The sequence below is a fragment of the Impatiens glandulifera genome, chromosome 4, assembly GCF_907164915.1.
Source record: "Impatiens glandulifera chromosome 4, dImpGla2.1, whole genome shotgun sequence".
NCBI classification, from domain to species: Eukaryota; Viridiplantae; Streptophyta; class Magnoliopsida; order Ericales; family Balsaminaceae; genus Impatiens; species Impatiens glandulifera.
The window spans coordinates 56,058,583-56,078,923 of NC_061865.1; the positions used below are offsets into that span (position 1 = coordinate 56,058,583).

The 20,341-nt window shown below is 29.6% G+C and overlaps 4 protein-coding genes across 5 annotated transcripts; 3 read left to right on the top strand and 1 right to left on the bottom strand.

The window, feature by feature from the left end:
* The first annotated feature begins 232 nt into the window (after nucleotides 1-232).
* On the top strand, nucleotides 233-4,082 carry LOC124935871. Its single transcript, XM_047476303.1, has 8 exons — nucleotides 233-375; nucleotides 1,877-2,043; nucleotides 2,132-2,258; nucleotides 2,371-2,484; nucleotides 2,554-2,752; nucleotides 2,825-2,882; nucleotides 2,951-3,026; nucleotides 3,702-4,082. Exons 2-8 carry the CDS (start codon nucleotides 1,987-1,989, stop codon nucleotides 3,947-3,949), a joined length of 879 nt encoding a protein of 292 aa, XP_047332259.1. The 5' UTR covers nucleotides 233-375; nucleotides 1,877-1,986; the 3' UTR covers nucleotides 3,950-4,082.
* A 1,407-nt stretch (nucleotides 4,083-5,489) lies between these two features.
* On the bottom strand, nucleotides 5,490-6,030 carry LOC124936962 (36.4 kDa proline-rich protein-like). The gene has a single exon (XM_047477487.1). The coding sequence runs from the start codon at nucleotides 6,004-6,006 to the stop codon at nucleotides 5,557-5,559; it is 450 nt and encodes a 149-aa protein (XP_047333443.1). The 5' UTR covers nucleotides 6,007-6,030; the 3' UTR covers nucleotides 5,490-5,556.
* Nucleotides 6,031-10,472: 4,442 nt separating this feature from the next.
* LOC124935837 (anaphase-promoting complex subunit 8-like) lies at nucleotides 10,473-13,961 on the top strand. Its single transcript, XM_047476270.1, has 5 exons — nucleotides 10,473-10,607; nucleotides 10,760-10,903; nucleotides 11,003-11,312; nucleotides 12,240-13,490; nucleotides 13,617-13,961. The coding sequence occupies exons 2-5, from the start codon at nucleotides 10,803-10,805 to the stop codon at nucleotides 13,710-13,712; spliced, it is 1,758 nt and encodes a 585-aa protein (XP_047332226.1). The 5' UTR covers nucleotides 10,473-10,607; nucleotides 10,760-10,802; the 3' UTR covers nucleotides 13,713-13,961.
* A 3,101-nt stretch (nucleotides 13,962-17,062) lies between these two features.
* LOC124934407 (calmodulin-binding receptor-like cytoplasmic kinase 3) lies at nucleotides 17,063-20,340 on the top strand. 2 transcript variants are annotated; one of them, XM_047474934.1, is made up of 7 exons: nucleotides 17,063-17,694; nucleotides 17,777-17,959; nucleotides 18,042-18,289; nucleotides 18,928-19,093; nucleotides 19,180-19,269; nucleotides 19,343-19,647; nucleotides 19,911-20,340. In XM_047474934.1, the coding sequence occupies exons 1-7, from the start codon at nucleotides 17,454-17,456 to the stop codon at nucleotides 20,115-20,117; spliced, it is 1,440 nt and encodes a 479-aa protein (XP_047330890.1). In that variant the 5' UTR covers nucleotides 17,063-17,453; the 3' UTR covers nucleotides 20,118-20,340. The 2 variants fall into 2 exon arrangements, with proteins under 2 accessions (XP_047330890.1, XP_047330891.1); XM_047474935.1 differs by having other exon boundaries at nucleotides 17,786-17,959.
* The last annotated feature ends 1 nt before the right edge of the window (nucleotide 20,341 follows it).

The following is a 20,341-nucleotide window of genomic DNA, read 5'->3' on the forward strand; positions in this document are numbered from 1 at the left end:
TTGTCCCGTTTAATTTCGGAGAATCTCTCAGGACTATTTATCTAATAAAATAAAAACGCATTATCCCAATTCAATTTTGGAAGAAAAAAAACCTAACGGACTGGTCAAAACCCGCGGGACGGATTATAATTTTCATCGTAGCAATATATTCGGGTCGAACAAATTGTAGAGTCACGGGTTGGTAATGGGTTTGCTAAACAGGTCGGTAATGGGTTGATAAGCGGGTCATATATAAAAGCTAGGTCTTCTGTATCTATTCTCTTCTCTTCTCTGGTGTGATTCCTCTCGAACTCGCCCGCCGCCGTCGCCGTCGCCGTCGCTGCCGCCGTCCTATAAGCGTTAACCATCATCTATTTCCTCTCGCCAGGTTTTCAGGTACTCTTTCTTTTGTTTGTTGAATTGCAACGATTCTTCTGATTAGGTGTTGCATACCTTAGATAATTAGAATCTATAAAACGATGAGATTTGGATTGAAATTTGGGATACTACTTACATTGTTAAGCTGGATTAAGAATTGAAAAAGTAGATGATGTGTTAGAACTGTCTTTGAGAGACATCTAAGCAGGAATATGAGAATATCTGCATATATTATGTTAGTAATTTACATTTATTTGATCATGCAAGCATGAAGTATCCCTTTCTACTGAAGATGAATTCTGTCAAGTGGAAAGGTGTTTTATATTTGACCGTAATCATAATCACTATCACTTTTGCATTGTGAAGATTCTTCTGAAATCGGGTTTGGATGCCTTTTATAATTATGATCAATACATGAATTGTGTAATTTGGATTGAAATTTGTGCTACTTCGTATCATGTAGTATCTACATTATCGTTCTATATTGATATTTGTTCCCTCCTATCCTTAGCCTTAATAAAATGCAAGCAGTTACCTGCATTCCTGCCTTTAGAAAGATAAAAAGACTAGTGCCAGTTAAAGAGGCCGAGTAGGGCACCATGTCACTTCCTTGAAATCATAATGCTTATGAAAGCAGCTGTGTTATTGTTTTGTATGATACAAATATTATTGTTTATGTGACCGTGTACTCATGCAAATTCATTTCCTAGTCTTGGAAGTATATTTCGATGTCAAAGTGTGGAATACCTTTGACATTTAGGTTTCAGTATGTTAGGTGTGTGTTGAAATGCATTTTATCTTCTTTTTTCTTTTCTTTTTTCATTCAGGTGTTCATTTAAACTTGCTTCAAAAGTTTAAATCACCCACTGGTTTTTTTGTTAAATTATGTTTGTCCATCTGATTTGAAACAATACGCTCAACTAGAGTAATTTGTGAGATTAAGCCATGAAAGAAAATCCATGCTGCTTGATAAACTACCCTGCAGCTAACAACATTTGATTTCTTCTTATAATACTAGATTAAGTTGTGCTGGTTATTTTAACTTTTGGTGCAAGTTTAATGGGTTAATTTAACTTCTGTACTTTTTGGCGGCAAAGCATTTGGGAATTTACGCATTTGGGCTCATTCTCTAGGTTCTAAAATGTTTGATAGTACATGAAGCAAGATATCTTCATAGTATTGATGCACAGATTTCTCTCATATTTATTGCATGACAAAATAAATATTATGAATTTTGAAATAGAGTATAGATGCATCTTAGTGTGAAATGCCAGCCTTGTGAAATTACATATCCTATTGAGTTCATCAACTGTTGGAGTTGGTTATAATTCTGTATTTCTTTTTGTGATGAAAAAAATACAAAAAGTAATTCATGTATTGTAGACATAATTTTTGTATCTGAAATATACTGGCAATTTCATATATCCATTTCTCAATGCAAACAAAGGCAATTATTTCAACGATTAATGTGTGAACAAATATACTTCAAGGACCTTATTGCTAATTGGGATAAATACAGGGAGGGAGCGCAAGGGAAATTTCTCAACACAAAAAGAGGAACACTTTCTAAGTCTTAGTTTCCGTGTTGGCAATAGTTTCTTGAATATATCTTTTGCCTCTTTATTGGAAATGGATCTCAAGCCTTTTAAGCTGGACATTGATGAACTCATTAATGATTTTGCCGAGGTATTATTCATCATTGACATGCCATTTCTTACTCAGTGTTGTTTTTGTGAGTTTCTGTTCATAATAGTTTGTTGCTGATGAATAACAGAAAAACCAGTCATCCTTTACGGAATGGAAGAAAGTTTGGCTTTCCAGAAAGTTTTCCCTCTTATTTGAGGCTAAGCCCCCTACAAAGCACGCCTTCTTTATGCAATCACTGTATGGTCACTGTATTGGTATGTCCTTCAAACTTAACTGCTCTTACTGTAGATTTATAGAGTTTATCTTTATTGAATAATCAGGTCACATTCATATTGTTAATCTGATATGGATTATGATCATTTTCAGGTTACATGATCTCAACAGATTCTATGCAACATAGATTGGGTGGTCTCTATTGCCTTTACTGTCTTCATGAGATTCAACCATTCAAACCGCCATTCAAAGCTTACTTATCTGTAGGTATGTTTACAATTCCCCCACAGTAATGCGATCTTTTTTATTGTATTATGAAATCATTTTGTTGGCCAGGGGAACTGACGAGTCTCAGACATCTTGTTGTTGATGCAAGAAATATGAACATAAGAGTGGTGTCTACATTAGTGAAGGCAATGCTGGAAAAGAACATTTTTCTTTTGGGGGCAGTGGATTTACGCGAAGCAGCTGTAAAGGAGAGGGTAGATGAACTCACAGATATACAGAATGCTCGAATCCAATCAGCATATAACAAGTTTGTTAATAAAACTTGACATCCTTCATTCTCTGTTATTTATTGATGCATTCCTTTCATTTGGTTCAATAGGTTATTTTCAGAGCCTTCTGGCCAGGCGAAGCTTGAGGACTACGTTCACATGGATTTGGTAATAATTTCTTTAGTGTAAATAGATTTGGATGGACTTGCATAATTTCAATACTTAATTTCTCGTAGGGTAAGGAAATAAATGTTGATGCAATAATGAAAATTTCCAAGGACTATGCAGTTGCCAAGGAGCTCGCCATCACAGGTACAAATCTATACCCGTTTTTCCTATTATTACCAAAAACCTAAGTAATATGGAGTTGTTTTATCTAGGCGGGTAAACCTAAAATTTGCTCAGGGTCTGTCTAGTTGTATTTGACCAGGTTTGGTTGAGTGATATTAGAAGAGTAGACCCTTCATCCTTCTTAGAAGGATAAATTGGCTTCATTTTAAATACTTTGTTATAGAAACAGAATCCCTATCTATAAATGTGCTTTCTTGATTTTCTTCTTCTTCTTTGCTGTTTGAAATTCATCAGTATCCTGAGGATAGCAGTTAATTGTTATTCTCCTAAATATTCATGGCAGCTGGCTTGATATCTCTGCATTTATTTCAATAATTTGGGAAACAAAAATTATTTCATATTTCTCATATCCATATGAGATCACATTTGTATGCAAACTGGGTGTTTCAAAACTTAAACCTTGTTTGATATCTATATGGGTTATTTGAATAACCCAAACTTGTTATTTTCAAATAACCTTGTTTGATATCAGTTATTTAGGTAAAAAGACATTAGGGTATAGGTATTAATAAATGACACTGATTAAACAACAAGGCGAAATCTCTACCTCTATTATTGTTTTTCAATTCTGCTTACTTAAATGTTAATTACCTCAAAAAAATGAAAAATCAATGGCTGTTGTTTTGTTCATTGAAGAGGCTAGCAAAATTGTGGATGTTCAAGACATAAAGCACATAGCAAAAGGCGACAAACTGATTGGAGAAGTTGTCAGGAAGTGTGCCGAGGATTGGAACACTCAGAAGCAACTGTTTTATCAACGAACAGGAATGGACCAGAAAGTTTCAATTGAAAAATCCAACGAGGCAGACGAAGAACACGAGGAGGGAAATGCGAATAATTTCACAGACGAACTTGAGCAGATGCTCTATAATACCGAAGATTAGAAAATAACATATAATTAGATTTAGAAATGGTTTGGTGTAAATCTTCTATTCTCATAATCAATTGTTCATTGTATTAGTATATTCAAAATTTAACTAATTTGAGTGATTAATAGGAATTTATTAATATAAGATTTATTGACAAGTTTTTGGTTATGCTCTCTTAGAATAAATATAGTTAATTAAATTGATTTTGATAATAAAATCTTGTAAATCATAGCATCATTGAACTTAGTTGAAATATGTATTAGTTTTAAGATTATATTTTAAATCTTGAATAACTTCTTTTATGTTAGCAAGTTATGTAATTCAACCCCCAAATTAGACATCTTGATATAGTGTAGAACCTTGATCTTTTTTTTTTCAACTAAAAACCATTTAATTCACTCTATCATAAATTATTTCACTAAATTTATTAATTAAAACATCTCTCATTTCTTTAAAAAGAAAATATTTTATCATTATATATTTAACATTTTAAGTTTTTTTTATCAATGAAACTCACATCTTCAAAATCACCACTAATTTATCTATGAATTCAATTCAATCATGATTATGCACATGTATGTTTTCTATTTGAGTATAATAAATCTATGAACAACATAATTATGGTGCTTGTTTTTTAGGGTTTTGTATGTTGTTAATATTAAATTTGGTTTAATAGAGTTTAATTATTCCAATAACAGATTCTAACCAATAGTAAAAACAATATTATCTATAGTTACTTCTTTTTGTCATATATGTCACATGCATTACAGCTTTTACTTATGTCCTTACACTCCTATATCACTTACCCCATAGAAAGAGTTAAAATACTATATGAATTTGAAAAGTAAATTTCAAAGAATAATTAGCAAGAATGTGTACAATAAATTAACCCATGAGCACTTACAATCACATAAAATTAATTAATATACCAATGGTTATTTTAGACTCCGAGATTGATTTTATAAAAATGGTTCGAATGATGTCATATACATGAATTTGAACTATCAAAATTTTAGTTATTTAAAGTTTTTTCTCAAATAGACAAAACACCCTTCATCTTATTTTAGTCATCTTATTTTTCTAATTAATTTATGACGTTTTAAAATAAATAATATCTAAAGACGTTTTGGATTTAATTTTTTAAATTGAGTATTGTCTTCAAAATTTACACATTCTAATTTGTCGAAGTTTGTTTTAGTGACTAGAAAAATTATGTAATACGAGGAAATATTTGAATAGAGATAGATTTTTCACAACATATAATTTTGTGTACGGTCTATCAATTTGGACGTATTATTATTTTAAATTAAATATTTTTTTTTGAGATATACACGTTTAATTAAAACGACTGAATATAACTTGAATGCTTTAAAAAATGTAATTTGTAGGATTAATTAAAAAAAAAAATACTATTTTATTTGTACAAATGTGTTAAATTAATTAAGAAATAAGATACTATGTTAAAAATAAGATGGATATTTATTTGTTAAAAATTCTTAAATGGAGAAAATAAAACTTGGATTTGTAGTTAAAAAGATAAACAAATATGTTTATCAAGTAAAATAAACTATTATTTAATATGCTAATGTAATTATTATTACAAATTGATCAACTTAAAAAGCCTAGAGGATACATGTAAATCCAGGAGGTGGTGTTTTTCCACAAGTAACAAGAAGTTGTAGAGCAAGAGGGATATAAATATTCAAGTTAAGAAGCTTTAATTTCAATGTGGTACAAATACAAGCAGCAGCCTCCAACTCCACCAGCCCTTCTAGAATTGGACAGCATCTGTTCATCACTGGTTCACCAATTCCTATATGAACCAACCCACCAAGAAGATCCACACAAGCACTCAACTTTAGTGTGTCAATCGGGCAGTTGTTGGCCGGAGATACTGGTTCAGTCACCGGAGGAAGGTTGATTGGTGGCTTGACAATGGGCTTCTTTTTGTGCTTGTGAGGATGATTGGAGCAGGAGGAACCACAATCAAGAATGGGGGCGGCGGAGGAAATGAGAATCATGGAGATTAAGAGAAAACATATTATTGTCATCTTACTAGAAAAGGCCTCCATTTTGTGAGAGAGAAAGAGAGATTGGAATGGTTTGTAAATAGGGTTTTGGTCTGTTTTATTTTTTGTTGTTATATAGGAGAGTAAGAATGATAGGATATCCAATAGACCTCGTTTGGTTCCATATTCCTTTTTCAAATTTTCATTCCTTTTACTATTCATAATTTTTTTTGTTGGAAAATGTTAAAATATCATTTCATTAAAAATTTAAAAAATGGGAGGGTCAAAAATTAAAACTAGACAAACCCTAAATATGATTAAAGAATGACAATCAAAAGATTTTAAAGAAGCTGATTAGTAACATTCGCAAAAACAAACAACAAAGATTATAAACGAAAAGAATACAATAAAAAACAGATCCTAACTACTCTAATTAGGGTGTTTATTTCTATATAAATTTGTTACGTCATATGACCTTCTTCCTCTTTTCTTTCTTTTGTGATGCAAGAAGATTGAATTGAAGAAAGATGATGAGTTTTGCTTATTCATTGTGTAATATTTCATCGTACGAATCCATAGTCGGGTTAACTTCTCATAGCAGGGAACGATCCATTAAATGAAGTTACGATGGACTTTAGGATGAGCTTGAAGAAATAAAGAGAAAATTTATGTAAATATTTCATCTATAATGAATTAGATTGAAAAAAATTAGGGAATTAAGAAGTGACGTGATTTTAATATATTAAAAAATATGATTTTTTTTTATATTTAAGCTCACCTCAACCATAATGTAAATCCATCGTGCTCACGCGTATTCCTCTTTCACTGTCCATTTGTTCATATATTTGCAATCTCCCCGCGGGAAGTGTGAGCGAGCAAGTCTTTATGTCTCCACAAGAAGTACAATTTTCATCTAGAGAACATTTAATTTTGAGACTATTAAAAGATTGTTTGAAAATAAGTCTTGTTTAACTCACTTTGTCTAAGATCAATCTTCCTGATTTTGGTTGAGGTCAAATCATATTAGCCATGTTCATCGGCATGAATTTGATTCTCACTACTAGGTTACTTCTTATTTCTTAAAAACAATTATTGACACTTCAAAACCCTACTAGGTTAGTTTATGTGGTTTCTTGTGTCATTTGTTTGTCTCTTTGTAGTACTCAGATCATCTATCTTTTTCATTTCTATAAAAACAAGTACATTAAGTTGAAATTTGGCAAACAAAAGAAAGATGATCACGTGAATATGGGGTTGGTGGGGGCTATTTACTAGTCATTTGATTGTTTCTCATTATTGACTGTAATACACTAACACTTAATAAAATATCATATTTTTTAATTTGATTATTAGAAAATAATCTCAAATAATCCATCTATACATCAAAGGAAGCTGTCTTAAAGATAAATGGCTCAATTTAATTATAACAATTTAATTAATATATATGGAATGAAATTAAATAACTTTATGAAAGTGCAAACTGTTATATCTATTGGATAGGCACTACTTTTCAGAGATGAATTTGTAAGCTTATGAATCCGTGATTCTTCTAGCCAAAATAAATTAATGAAAATATCTGTCATCTGTTTTTTTTGTTTGTTTTTATTTGTGTCAGCGAGAACCCCTCCACTCATTCTATACAGGTTAGTTTGGTGTTAATTAATAAGTTACAATTGTGTAATAAATTTTTACTGTGTATAAATAAAATCAAACATATAAGTTATTAAATGTATCAAACAAATTCAATATTAACAATTTAAATAATTTATAATGAATGCTAAGATTTTGTGTCATAGAGAAAACCTTACTCTTCCTTAGAGTTTATTTAAATAAATTATCAATAAATTTTGTCTTTTTATATATATCATATTTTTATCTATATATTCATAAACTAAAACACTAAACTATATTTTATTTTTAAATATATATATATATATATATATATTTTAAATTTCTTCCAAAAACTTTTGCGGATTTTTTTTAATCTATATTCGTATTTAAATTTAGAATTTGTTAGATCACTTGGCGCCACATATCAATATGGATCCACATATTAGCTAGGGTATAGATACAATGTTACTTCATGTGCCAAATTTTCCAAATAAGGGTGATTCATATAATTTTTCTTCATAAAATATTGTTTGCTTTATTTTATCATATGTGATCCTCCTTTATTCACTTGTCACCATGACTATTGTCCTTTTAAATTCGAATATTTAGTGATAAAAATAAGGGCTATGCATAAAAATTCAAATACACAAGTAAAAATATAGAAGTTGATTAAAATTAACCGTCATTTCAATATTTCACAGATCTATTGTATTAGTATATATGTAATCAATGGATTATATATAGCTTAAGAAACTTTTTAGAAAATATGTAACATTCAGCGTATTGGTAATTCCACAAAACTAATCGTTCTCTCATGCTAAACACAACTTTCCTCTCTTTCTCATCGATAATTGTTCCCTCTAATGATTTGATTTTCTCCTTACACAGCGTTGAAACCTTCCCTTGATGTTAAATTGAGCCAAAAACTTATCTCGTGTACAACTTTTTTTAAAAACTTAAGAAAGAGTAAAAGGACCTTAAGCTATGATAATTAAAACATTTTAGCATATTAGAAGTGATAGAATAAAGAAATCTAATGTCTATATTAAAATTGTTATTGAATGATATATGTGTCACAAATTTAAATAGATCATATCTAATATATAGACATTAAATCAAACTTATAAAAAAACTAATATTATATTGATATTATTATAATTTATCATATTGTGATAATGTCTTAAGTAATTAAACTTATAAGAAAATTAATATAATAATATAATATAATATTGATATTATCACAATTTATTATATTGTGATAATATCTTACAGATATATTATATTATATTCTACAACCCTCTTCAAACTCAAGATGGAAAAGTTCTTGAACAACTTGAGGTTGAAGAAGATCGAGATGTTGAACTGTTGATGATGTATTCTTTAAACTTCAGAAATTCGTGAGCTGTTTAAATCCATCAAATTACATGATGATAGTGTGCTGACTGAAAAGAATCAGTGAAGTAAGTAGAACTCATGATCTTTGAATTCTGAGTGAAACAACAACCGAAAAGAAACTCCGAAGTTACTCGTGAGTCTCAAGATATTCATCCAACAACAGGATGACAGTGTGTTGCCTATAATTAAAAACTAGCGAAGAAGGTAGTTCTATGAGAATAAAATGGCTGGTGAAACAACACCTAAAAATAAACACATCCTAACAGAATAATGATAGTGTGTTGACTAAATAACGTCAATAAACACATATAATATATATATATATATATATAATGATGCTTAATTTTTAAAGTGTCCGGATTGCCGGGTCGAGAGTTATGCTTAATTTGAATATATATGTGAGAGTAAATGGATACTTGTGTTGGATTGTGGGTTGACCCGCTCATAAATTTAAAACGGTTAAAAATAAAATTAAAAATTCTATAAGTATTTTTACCATAATATTTTTTTCACGGTTTTTTATATTATTACTCGTGCAAATGCACGAGATACATGCTAGTTGGATTAAGACCAATAAAAATATGAGCACCGACTACTGTAATGCAACAACTGAAAACAAAACTCAGAGATTATGATTGACGAAAAAAATAAGATTATCAATAGAATTATTTGAAAGAATTTTTTTTTATTAAAAATATATAATAATAATAATAATAATAATAATAATAATAATAATAGAGTTTTATTACGGACTTCCATCAATGACTAAAGTAATCATTGATGGAGGCAACGAAATACTAAATTTTATGCTAAAGAATAAAACGAAATCTCTTCTCACGGAGATAAATTTATACAATGATAGAATATAGAGAGAAAAGATAGAAGAGATCAAATACTTTTCATACTCCTTTGAGAGCAATTGAAATTAAACCTAAGATAATGATCAAACTCTCATTTTGGCTGGAACCATATTAAAATGTTTACACTCACAACTTACAAAATCATTTAAAACAACACCAATCTAAAAAACAAACCCTAATATAGCATATAATGCAACATAGCAAGTCTAACCTATACAAGTCAGCATTTGCGTTACTATTATCTATCCTTACACATTCGGCGCGCAAATTCAAAATACAATTAAAAAAAATCATTTGTACAAAAAATTATTTTACAAATGGTTAATCTAACTAATAAAGAAACTACAACTTATTTACTAAACTAGTCCATTGCATATTGACCAGGACCATATTCGGGTCGGAATGAAAAAGCTTAGTGTTGCGGGTCGGTAATGAATTTTAAACAGGTCATATATAAAAACCTAGTTCATTTCTATCTCATCCCTCTTTCTCCTCTCGCACTCGCCCACCGCCGTCGCCGCCGCCGCCGCCGCCGCCCATAAACGTCGACTATAATCTCTTTCCTCTCGTCCGCCTACTACCACTCCATCATTACGTTCCTGAAAAAAATCTTCTTCATTGTAAGTGTAAATGTCGATTCTGATACAGATCCATTTTGTTAAAAACTTAAGCTTGTTTTTCATTTTTCACAGATCGATCCTATTTGATTGATGCTTTCGAAGGCACATTGACGAGTAAAAATCAAACATTGAGGGAGCTATTCTTCTTTGGAATTCGCAATTACCGCCAAATCTTCAGGTACTTTTTTGCATTTGTCTGTTGAATTGCAACTGCCACAGTCTCCGGCGCCGGCGCCGTCTTCTCCGCCAGCGTCGGAATGACAGCGTCCACCGAAATATTTGAATGTCAAATGAATTTTAAATATTTTATGTTCAAATTTACTATAAAAGGTCGGCGGGGAGCGGGAATTGCTGAAATTCAGTTCATGATTTGATGAGAGAAAGAGAGATGGGAACTAAAGAAACTTGTAGGATTGAACTTCGAACTGCATATCGTCAGCTTTCTGATCGTTGCCTTTACTCCGCCTCCAAATGGTAACCCCCTTTAAAACCCTAGTCTCTAACATTTTGTTCATGATTTACTTTGATCGCTAGCTTGTTTGTGATTCCTTTAACTTGATTTCTACTTATTAGGGCTGCGGAGCAGTTAGTAGGGATTGAACAAGATCCAGCAAAGGCTACACCTTCACACACTCGATTCCAACGAGGGAGTTCCAGCATTCGGAGACGATTCAGAACCAGCGATGTAATTTCCACCCCATTCGCGGGAGTATCTTATATTTCCACTCCTGCCCTAGAGGAAGATCATGAGTTTATCGACAATGATTTTTACCTTCTGTCAAAATCATACTTTGATTGTCGAGAATACAGACGAGCTGCTCATGTTCTTCAGAATCAAACCAGCAAGAAAGCTGTGTTCTTGCGTTGTTATGCCCTCTACTTGGTTTGTTCTCTTTACGAATTCTTTACATATTGATTTTTGTCATATCTTTGTTAGTTTTAGTTTCATTCATCTTCTGCCTCTCGTTTTTTTTACACTTACCTGTCTTCATTAGATATAGGAAGAAGTTCATGTGTTAGGAACATATTGAAGTCATCATACATGGCCATCATAAAGAACTTGATGCATTTTTTTAATGATATTGCTGAAGATTGACATGATCAGTGACCTTAAAACCATATCTGCCTCTTCTTTAAAGATGCAAATCATCCTTTTTCGATTGTAGCCTTTTGAATTCCATAGGCATTGCAGCTATTGTAGTCACTGTCTCTTTTGGAAGTGTTATTCACGCCCGTGCAAACACTGAGTCATGTTGGTTCTCATATATAATGAAAATACGTGCGCTCTTGCTTGCACAACAATACAAATGATAAGTCTGAGTCCTTCACAATTTCAATGTTCACTGAAATTGATATCAGTCCTTCACAATATCAGTGTTCACTGAAATTGGTATCCTTCTTGCACGGGGCACATTGTCAAATTTCTTGGGAGGCTAAGAATCTTCTGCAACCTTTACTTTCATTATTCATTTTATGCTCATTTTTCGTTTATTCTTCACAATTTTGTTCAACCTGTCCACATTTTGTGCCAATGGGCTATGCACAACCAGATATTGATGTTTCTGATATCCCATTTAGTTGTGTTTCTTGTTGCGACTCTCTTTTCGTCATTATTTAAATGCCTTTTTATTAGAAAAAAAACAAATCACCCTGCACATAAGGAATTGGTTTTTCTTGTCATGTTCATTAGGTGCTGTTCCTTTTTGTAGCTGTACATTTCCAATCCATTTGACCTAAAATCCTAGTTATGACCTATTTGGCATGTCTTGCTTTTCACACTTTTTTGTTGTTGTGTATTTGTTTCATAAAGGCTGGAGAAAAGAGAAAAGAAGAAGAAACAATAGAACTTGAAGGACCATTAGGAAAGAGTGAAGCTGTGAACCGTGAATTGGTTTCCATCGAGAGCGAGCTATCATCTCTCCGCAATAACGGTTCAATCGATCCTTTCGGGCTGTACTTATACGGTCTTGTTCTGAAAGAGAAAGGTAGTGAAGTTCTTGCTCGCACAGTCCTTGTTGAATCCGTAAACACCTATCCTTGGAATTGGAGTGCTTGGTTAGAACTCCAATCCTTGTGCAATAGTATCGAAATCCTACACAGCCTCAATTTGAATAACAACTGGATGAAAGATTTCTTTCTCGCCAGCACTTACCAAGAACTCCGTATGCACAACGAATCCTTAGCAAAGCTCGAGCAAATCCAGGGAACGTTCGGTCTCAGTAACTACATTCAAGCCCAAATCGCGAAAGCCCAATATTCTCTACGTGAATTCGAACAAGTCGAGGTCATATTCGAAGAACTTCTGAGAAACGACCCGTACAGAGTAGACGATATGGATATGTATTCAAACGTACTCTATGCAAAAGAATGCTCATCCGCCCTAAGTTATCTCGCGCACAGGGTGATCTTAACCGACAAATATAAACCGGAGTCTTGTTGCATTGTCGGAAATTATTACAGCTTGAAAGGTCAACATGAGAAATCAGTTATGTATTTCAGGAGAGCTCTTAAACTAAATAAGAAATTCTTGACAGCTTGGACTTTAATGGGTCACGAGTATTTAGAGATGAAGAATACTCCAGCAGCAGTAGATGCCTATAGAAGAGCTGTGGATATTAACAGTTGCGATTATCGAGCTTGGTATGGCTTAGGTCAGGCTTATGAGATGATGGGTATGCCTTTATACGCTCTTCATTACTTTAAGAAGTCGGTTTTTTTGCAACCTAGTGATTCACGTTTGTGGATTGCTATGGCTCAGTGTTATGAAACCGATCAGCTTAATATGTTGGAGGAGGCGATTAAATGTTATAGAAGAGCTGCAAATTGTAACGACAGGGAAGCGATCGCGTTAGCGCAACTGGCAAAGCTGCACGATCAGCTTGGACATGAGGAAGAGGCGGCCTTCTTTTATAAGAAGGATTTGGAGAGAATGGAAGCAGAAGAAAGGGAAGGTCCCAATATGGTTCAAGCTCTGATCTTTCTTGCTACTTATTGTAAGTCTCGAAAGAGATTTGAAGAATGCGAGGTTTATTGTACTCGTTTACTTGATTACAATGGCCCGGTAAGTTGTCTTCTTTTTCTTAATCTCATTTAATGATCCCATTGATTTTAGTTGGATTATGATCATGATCCAGACACATCTCCCTTTTTGATGTTAATTTACATGGTGGTTTTTTTGGTCTTGCAGGAAAAGGAAACCGCGAAGAGCTTGCTTCGAGCTATTAGGGTATCGCAACAAGCGGGGTTTCCTCCCTCGGATGATGATGAACATTTTCCTCTCTAATAATATAGAGGTAAAGTAAAAGATTGCAGTTGTTTCTTAGAAATTCACAAAATATTAGAGTTCTTTCAGGTTTGTATTATTTTCAAATTTGAGGTTTTTAGTATGTTAGCAATAATTAAAAAAAAATGTTACTAGGAAACTGTGTGTGAAGGTATAGATAGCATTTGTTGGTTTTGCATTGTTGCAGATTATTTGAAAACAACTTTAATTTATTGAAAATTGAGATTATTTGGATAAAAGAGGTGGATACAACTATATAGTGAAATAATAATTAAAGAAAAAATTTGTTGTTAATGATTTGATGTTTTTTTGGGAAAAATTGTTGTTAATGATTTGATGTTGATGTGTTAATGGTTGGATAGATTAAAAGAGACGCACAATGCACCACAATTATATTTATTGATTAGTAAACTCAAATATTTATTTTGTTATTTTAGATTTTATTGATTTTTTTTTTAAATTGATTGATAAAATAGTAGTTAATTATTTTTAAATTTAAATTTTATAAAAATAAAATATTTTAATTAAAAAGTTAAATAATTAAACGAATTAAAATATAATATAATTAAATAATGTTTTGATAGATGGATTTTTAATTGTTTTTTAAAAATTATATATTTAAATATAAAATTAATTAAAAAATAATAATAAATAAATAGCACTATAAAAAATATATTTATAAAATTAAATATATTAATTAATTTATTTGAACAATTAATAATATTTTTTTATAATTTATATATATATATTTATTTACTTTTAATGTAAATTGATATAAGATTGTAAAATAATTATAAATTCTTAAAATTTTATTATTATAAATATAAAATCATGAGAATTTTGTTTATTAAATAGTTATCTAAAATTAAAATTGGAAATAGGTAAAAGATTTGAATCAGAACAACTCCATAAATATGGAGATATCGAGGAAATAGATGCGGTTTGAAAACTTCCGAGTCAGGCCTCTTTGGATCACGACTCACACGTGAGCTACTAGTGTCTCCTGCAACTGGAAGACCCATAGCTTCACCTAACTTCTTAAGAACTTCTTTGTCATTCTAGTACTTGACGTCACAAATAAATTCAAATACAGAAAGATGGTGGACTAAACTACTTTAACAGCATAGTGGAATAACTAAGACCATCAAATGAAAATAATCCATCCATGGGCTAAATTGGAACCTTCAAACATAAAAAGGTTCCAATGGTATTTGGCTTATATGCAGTGATAGTAACAACAAAACCTCCCGTTCTTTGGGAAAGTGATTTTCATTCTACTTGACTTACATCAATCTTAACAAATTTTCAAGAGTTTAACTAAAAAAATTGTTTAAGATTTTTTTTACTTTTGTGTGTGTGTTTTTTTTTCTATTTTTTTTTTCTTTTACATCACTCTTATTTTAATTAAATCATTTAAGTTATTAATTAAAATAAAATATCTTTATTTTACTTTTATTATGGTTTGTAAATATTACTATTATTATAGTTTTTGTATATATTATTATTATTGTTATGGTTTTTTAGATATTATTATTATTTATATTAATAATAATATAAATTAATAATAATAATATATTAATATTAATAATGATAATAATAGTAATATTAATATTAATATTAATATTAATATTGTTAATAATAATAATATTAACAATATAAATTATTAATAATATTTTTTTATTAATAATATTAATAGTATTAATAAAATTAATAATAATATCAATATTAATATTAATATTGTTATTGATAATAATATTAACAATGATATTAATCATATTAATAATATTATTATTTTAATTATTAAAATTATTTTAATTATTAATAATAATAATATAATTAATTTTGTTAATATAATTAATTTTATTAATATTATTATTAATAATATTAATTTGATTAACAATTTTTTTATTATTAATATTATTATTATTAATATATTAATAAATTTATTATTAATAAAATAATTATTAAAAATATAAATTTTATTTTTATTAATATTTTTATTAATAATAATATTATTAATAATATTATTATTTTTGTTATTAATATTATTTTTATTATTAATATTATTAATAATAATAAAATTAATATTTTTAATAATTATATTATTAATAATAATATTATTATTTATAATTTCATTATTAAAAATATTAATTTTATTAAAAATATTAATTAATAATAATATTATTATTAATAATATTAATTTTATTATTAAGAATATTAATTTTATTAATAACTTTATTATTGATAATATAATTATTAAAAATATTAATTTTATTATTATTAATATTTTTAATATTAATTTTATTATTATTAATAATAATAACATTATTATTTTTATTAATATTATTAATTTTATAAATAATTTTATTAGTAATGTTAATTTTATTAATAATTATATTAATTTTTTTATTAATAATAATAATATTATTATTATAAAGGAGTCTGTCATGTTTATTGTTTCTCAATGTTTAGATAACTTCCTTTATTTATATTATTTTTTTTAAAAATAAAAATATTATTATTAATATTGTTATTATGAATTTTGCTATTATTTATAATATTATTAATAATATTAATATTTTATTATTATTAATAATTTTATTATTATTATTAATATTAATATTTATTATTATTATTAATTTATTTTTATATTTATATTTTAATATATATATTTAAATTATTATTTATTTTATAAATAATTAATAAATATTAATAAATTTATAAAAAAATTAAAACACGATTATTAACAAATTTGAAAGAAAAAAAATCATATATAAAACAATAGTTATTTGAATTATTAATAAATTGAGTTATTATAATATTTTTTAAATTTATTTAAATTTTATATAAATAAAATAATAATATTTTAATTAATATTTTAAATTAAATTAAATAGGATAAATGATTTTTTCATAAAGATATAAAAATAATAATCAATTACCTCTAAATTCTCTTATTTATTATTATCTATAATATATTTAAAACAATCAAATTTAAAAATGACAAAATTTGAAATTAATTTTAATAGCTACTTATATATAATAAATTCTTATATCTTTTTAATAATTATAATAATATTTCTATAAATTTTTAAGAGTTTAATTAACTATACGATTTTAAAGCTAATTTAATTTTGGATATTCTAATGTTAATTTTTTTTTTAAAATTTTCTTAATTATTGTAGCTCGTATGATTTCCAAATAATAAAAATAAATGGCAATCATTATTTTATTATCACACAAAATTCTACAAGAGTCAAAGTCACGTGTGTCTATTTTTCTTCACTTTTTTTTCTTTCTTCTTAATTTCTTTCGTCTACAATCTTCCAAAATTTCACATTTCCTTGACTGTTGAATTCTATAGCCAATAATCTATCCATCTCTAACCTCTCTATTCTTGCCAATCAATTAATTATCACAATTCAATTTGTTGATTCAATCTCAGCTGCTTTCTGTATCAGGTTCATTTCTCTCCCTTCAAGTAACCATTAATGGAATTACCAAATTGAGCTTGATCAATCCTTGCCTTTCTTTTCTACACTCTTCAACATCGTTTTCCTTCGGAGTTATCAATATTCAACTATTTCTGTCGTTTTCCTTTGTTATTGATTCGATATCTGGATTATATTTGAAACCCTAATTTCACAGTTCATGAAAAAGTATTCCAACCTTGGATCTTAGTCATAGTTTTGGGTAGTGTAATTAGATCCTGAAGATAGTAAGTAGATAGTGTTTCGATTTGATGACTAATCATTGCTGCTGTATTTCCTTCTTCATTCCATTATCGAGATGGAGGGAAGTTCTTCTTTGCTTATTATTGTTTACTCAACTGCCAAGAATCCTTGGCGCTAGCGTGATACAAATTGAATCTTTAGGCTGCTCATTAAGTGATGGTTTGTTTTCCATAAATGGGAGATTGGTTGATAAAGAGTTATTCTGCAAGACCTTCAATTCTCAGTGTTGCCAATCACCTCCTTCATTAGGTAAACAACACAATGAGTAACACTTATTGTTTTTTCTTATGTATCTGAATCAATAGAATGCTCTAATAGAATGTATTTGCAGAGGGTTCAGGTCGAAAACTTTTGAGCGAAAGTAAGAATTTAGACAAGTCAGTATTGTCTTCTCCAAGGAACATGGTGGTGGCAGCATCGGGGATTATGGTTCTTTTATGTAGTTGTTTATGTCCATGTTTCTGGAGAAGAAGGAGAGAAATGGAACATCATGCTATGTCGAAGGATAATTCAAGTATGTAGAAGAATTTTGAATTATTCCACACCTTTATTATTCTTGAAGCTAATACAGAAAATTGTAATTTGTTGATTTGCAGTGAATGGTTTATCTACTTCTGCTGTGGAACTGGATAGTTATCCATTACGAATACCACCTAGTCCTTCGAGATTTTCCATGTCCCCTCCACCAAGTAGAGTAAATTCACTACATCTGAATCTGAATCTTATTATTAAAGCAACCCATCATTTCTCACCCTCGATGAAGATCGGAGAAGGTGGCTTTGGAGATGTTTACAAAGCTCAGTTTCCAGATGGACAGATAGTTGCTGTAAAACGAGCCAAGAAAGTAAGTTTTTGTTTTGATAATACACCTTTATCACTTGAGTGCTTATTTGAATTAAGTTCATTTGATGATTTGTTTAAAGTAACTTATTTATTTAGATTCAACTCAAATTAAGTTAAGTTAAAAAAGCTAAAGATATTCATCTTGGTAATATATATATAAGGGTAAGATAGTCTTGATCCAAATAATAACTTCATAAGAATGTCCAAAACAACAACTTAGACTTGAAAATGCATAAAATTACATTATAAGGGTAAGATAGTCTTTAATGACTTTCTAAAAGTTAGTTACATATTTTATCAAATCAACTAAGATATTATTTCGATTAATTACTTAAGATTTGGATATTTTCATTTAAGCTTGTTTGATCTTGGGTTATTTAAATAAACCCTATTTAAATAACTTAATTCATCAATCAAAATACCAAGATACCCTTACTTATTTTTTATAAAATGTAAATACAAAAAGACATTCTAGTAATCTAACTTAAATAATCCCAAAAACCCCACTTTTTTATCAAGCAAGTTTTTGATTTCATAACCTTCAAATAACACACTTTGTGGCTTAAAATTCAGTATTTAACATTCAATACTTATCAATAGTGTTAATATATCTCATATTTATGCTCTTTTGTGGAATAGGAACTATTCGAAGCCTTGAAAACCGAATTTACAAGCGAAATTGCACTGTTGTCTAAGATAGAACACCGAAATCTGGTGAAACTGCTCGGGTATATAGATCAAGGAAAGGAACGTCTCCTTGTCATGGAGTACATGCCTAATGGTACTCTTAGAGAACATTTAGATGGTAAGCTTCCTTATTTTAAAAAAAGATTGGCAGCTCATTAACTAACAAACTGCTAGGCCTAAAGATTTTGCTCTCTTAAAAAACAGGCGTTCGTGGAAAAACCTTGAACTTCAATCAACGGATGGAGATCTCAATCGATATAGCTCATGGCTTAACTTACCTGCATTTATATTCGGGTAATGAAACTGCTGACCCGTTTAATAAAATTCACACCTGTTTAAGCTAACCACGATTTGTTGTAATTGGCAGAGAAGCAAATTATTCATCGAGACATTAAGTCATCAAATATCCTACTGACTGAAGGAATGAGGGCTAAAGTGGCAGATTTTGGTTTCGCGAGATCAGGTGAAACTGAGTTCAACACTGAGAGAACTCATGTTGTGACTCAGGTTAGAGGGACAGTCGGTTATATTGATCTCGAGTATGCGAAAACGAACAAACTTACCCCGAAAAGTGACGTTTACTCTTTCGGGATTTTACTTCTTGAAATCTTCACAGGTCGTCGACCGTTTGAAAAGAAGTACCCGGATAATGAGAGGATAACGATTAGATGGGTATGTTTTATTTAATTGTTCAATTATTTGGCTCTAAACACGTGAAAGACAAAATTACTCACTCAGGATAGCGCTGACTGAGATAAAAGAATCTTTACAAAATAGGAAATTACTTAACTAAAGAAAGAACAAAATTCAACTTCAATTTCCCATTTGAAATTCTTTAAAGTAGTTATTGAAGAAGATGTGACATTCAAATGTGTTTTTCTCTAAATAACTTCATTTGTCTTTGCTGTTGCTTCCTACTTTGGTTTGTTTTTCAGGCATTTGATAATTACCAAAAAGGGGAGGTGATGCAGTTGGTAGACCCTTCTATGCAAGAAACACTTGAAGAGGATGTTTTGGTGAAAATATTTCATTTGGCGTTTGATTGTACAGCTTCCACACGATCTCAGCGACCCGATATGAAAGTAGTCGGTGAGAGGCTGTGGGCGATCAGAATGAAATGTCAAAGTCGTGTAAGGGGTTAGGTCAAAAGAAATACCGGTTTTCAAGATTAGCACCAATAGAAGAAAAGGTTGGATGAAATGTTTTTTTTTTCTTCTTGTTTTCATGTTCATTTTGTGTTGTAATTTGGGTGGTGTATTTGCTTAGCATTTTTAAGAATCAATCTTTTGTTTAAATTTGTAATCCTGTAATAGAAACAGAAGTTATAATTTTATTTATATCTCTTAAAGCAAATTGAAAGATTCAT

Coding starts and splice junctions, on each gene's coding strand:
- LOC124935837 (XM_047476270.1), top strand. CDS start 10,803: ATGAGAGAAAGAGAGATGGGAACTAAAGAAACTTGTAGGATTGAACTT. Junction 10,904..11,002: donor CTTTACTCCGCCTCCAAATG/GTAACCCCCTTT, acceptor TCTACTTATTAG/GGCTGCGGAGCAGTTAGTAG. Junction 13,491..13,616: donor TACTTGATTACAATGGCCCG/GTAAGTTGTCTT, acceptor TTGGTCTTGCAG/GAAAAGGAAACCGCGAAGAG.
- LOC124936962 (XM_047477487.1), bottom strand. CDS start 6,006: ATGGAGGCCTTTTCTAGTAAGATGACAATAATATGTTTTCTCTTAATC.
- LOC124935871 (XM_047476303.1), top strand. CDS start 1,987: ATGGATCTCAAGCCTTTTAAGCTGGACATTGATGAACTCATTAATGAT. Junction 2,753..2,824: donor ATCCAATCAGCATATAACAA/GTTTGTTAATAA, acceptor TTGGTTCAATAG/GTTATTTTCAGAGCCTTCTG. Junction 3,027..3,701: donor CAAGGAGCTCGCCATCACAG/GTACAAATCTAT, acceptor TGTTCATTGAAG/AGGCTAGCAAAATTGTGGAT.
- LOC124934407 (XM_047474934.1), top strand. CDS start 17,454: ATGACTAATCATTGCTGCTGTATTTCCTTCTTCATTCCATTATCGAGA. Junction 19,270..19,342: donor TTACCTGCATTTATATTCGG/GTAATGAAACTG, acceptor TGTAATTGGCAG/AGAAGCAAATTATTCATCGA. Junction 19,648..19,910: donor AGAGGATAACGATTAGATGG/GTATGTTTTATT, acceptor TTTGTTTTTCAG/GCATTTGATAATTACCAAAA.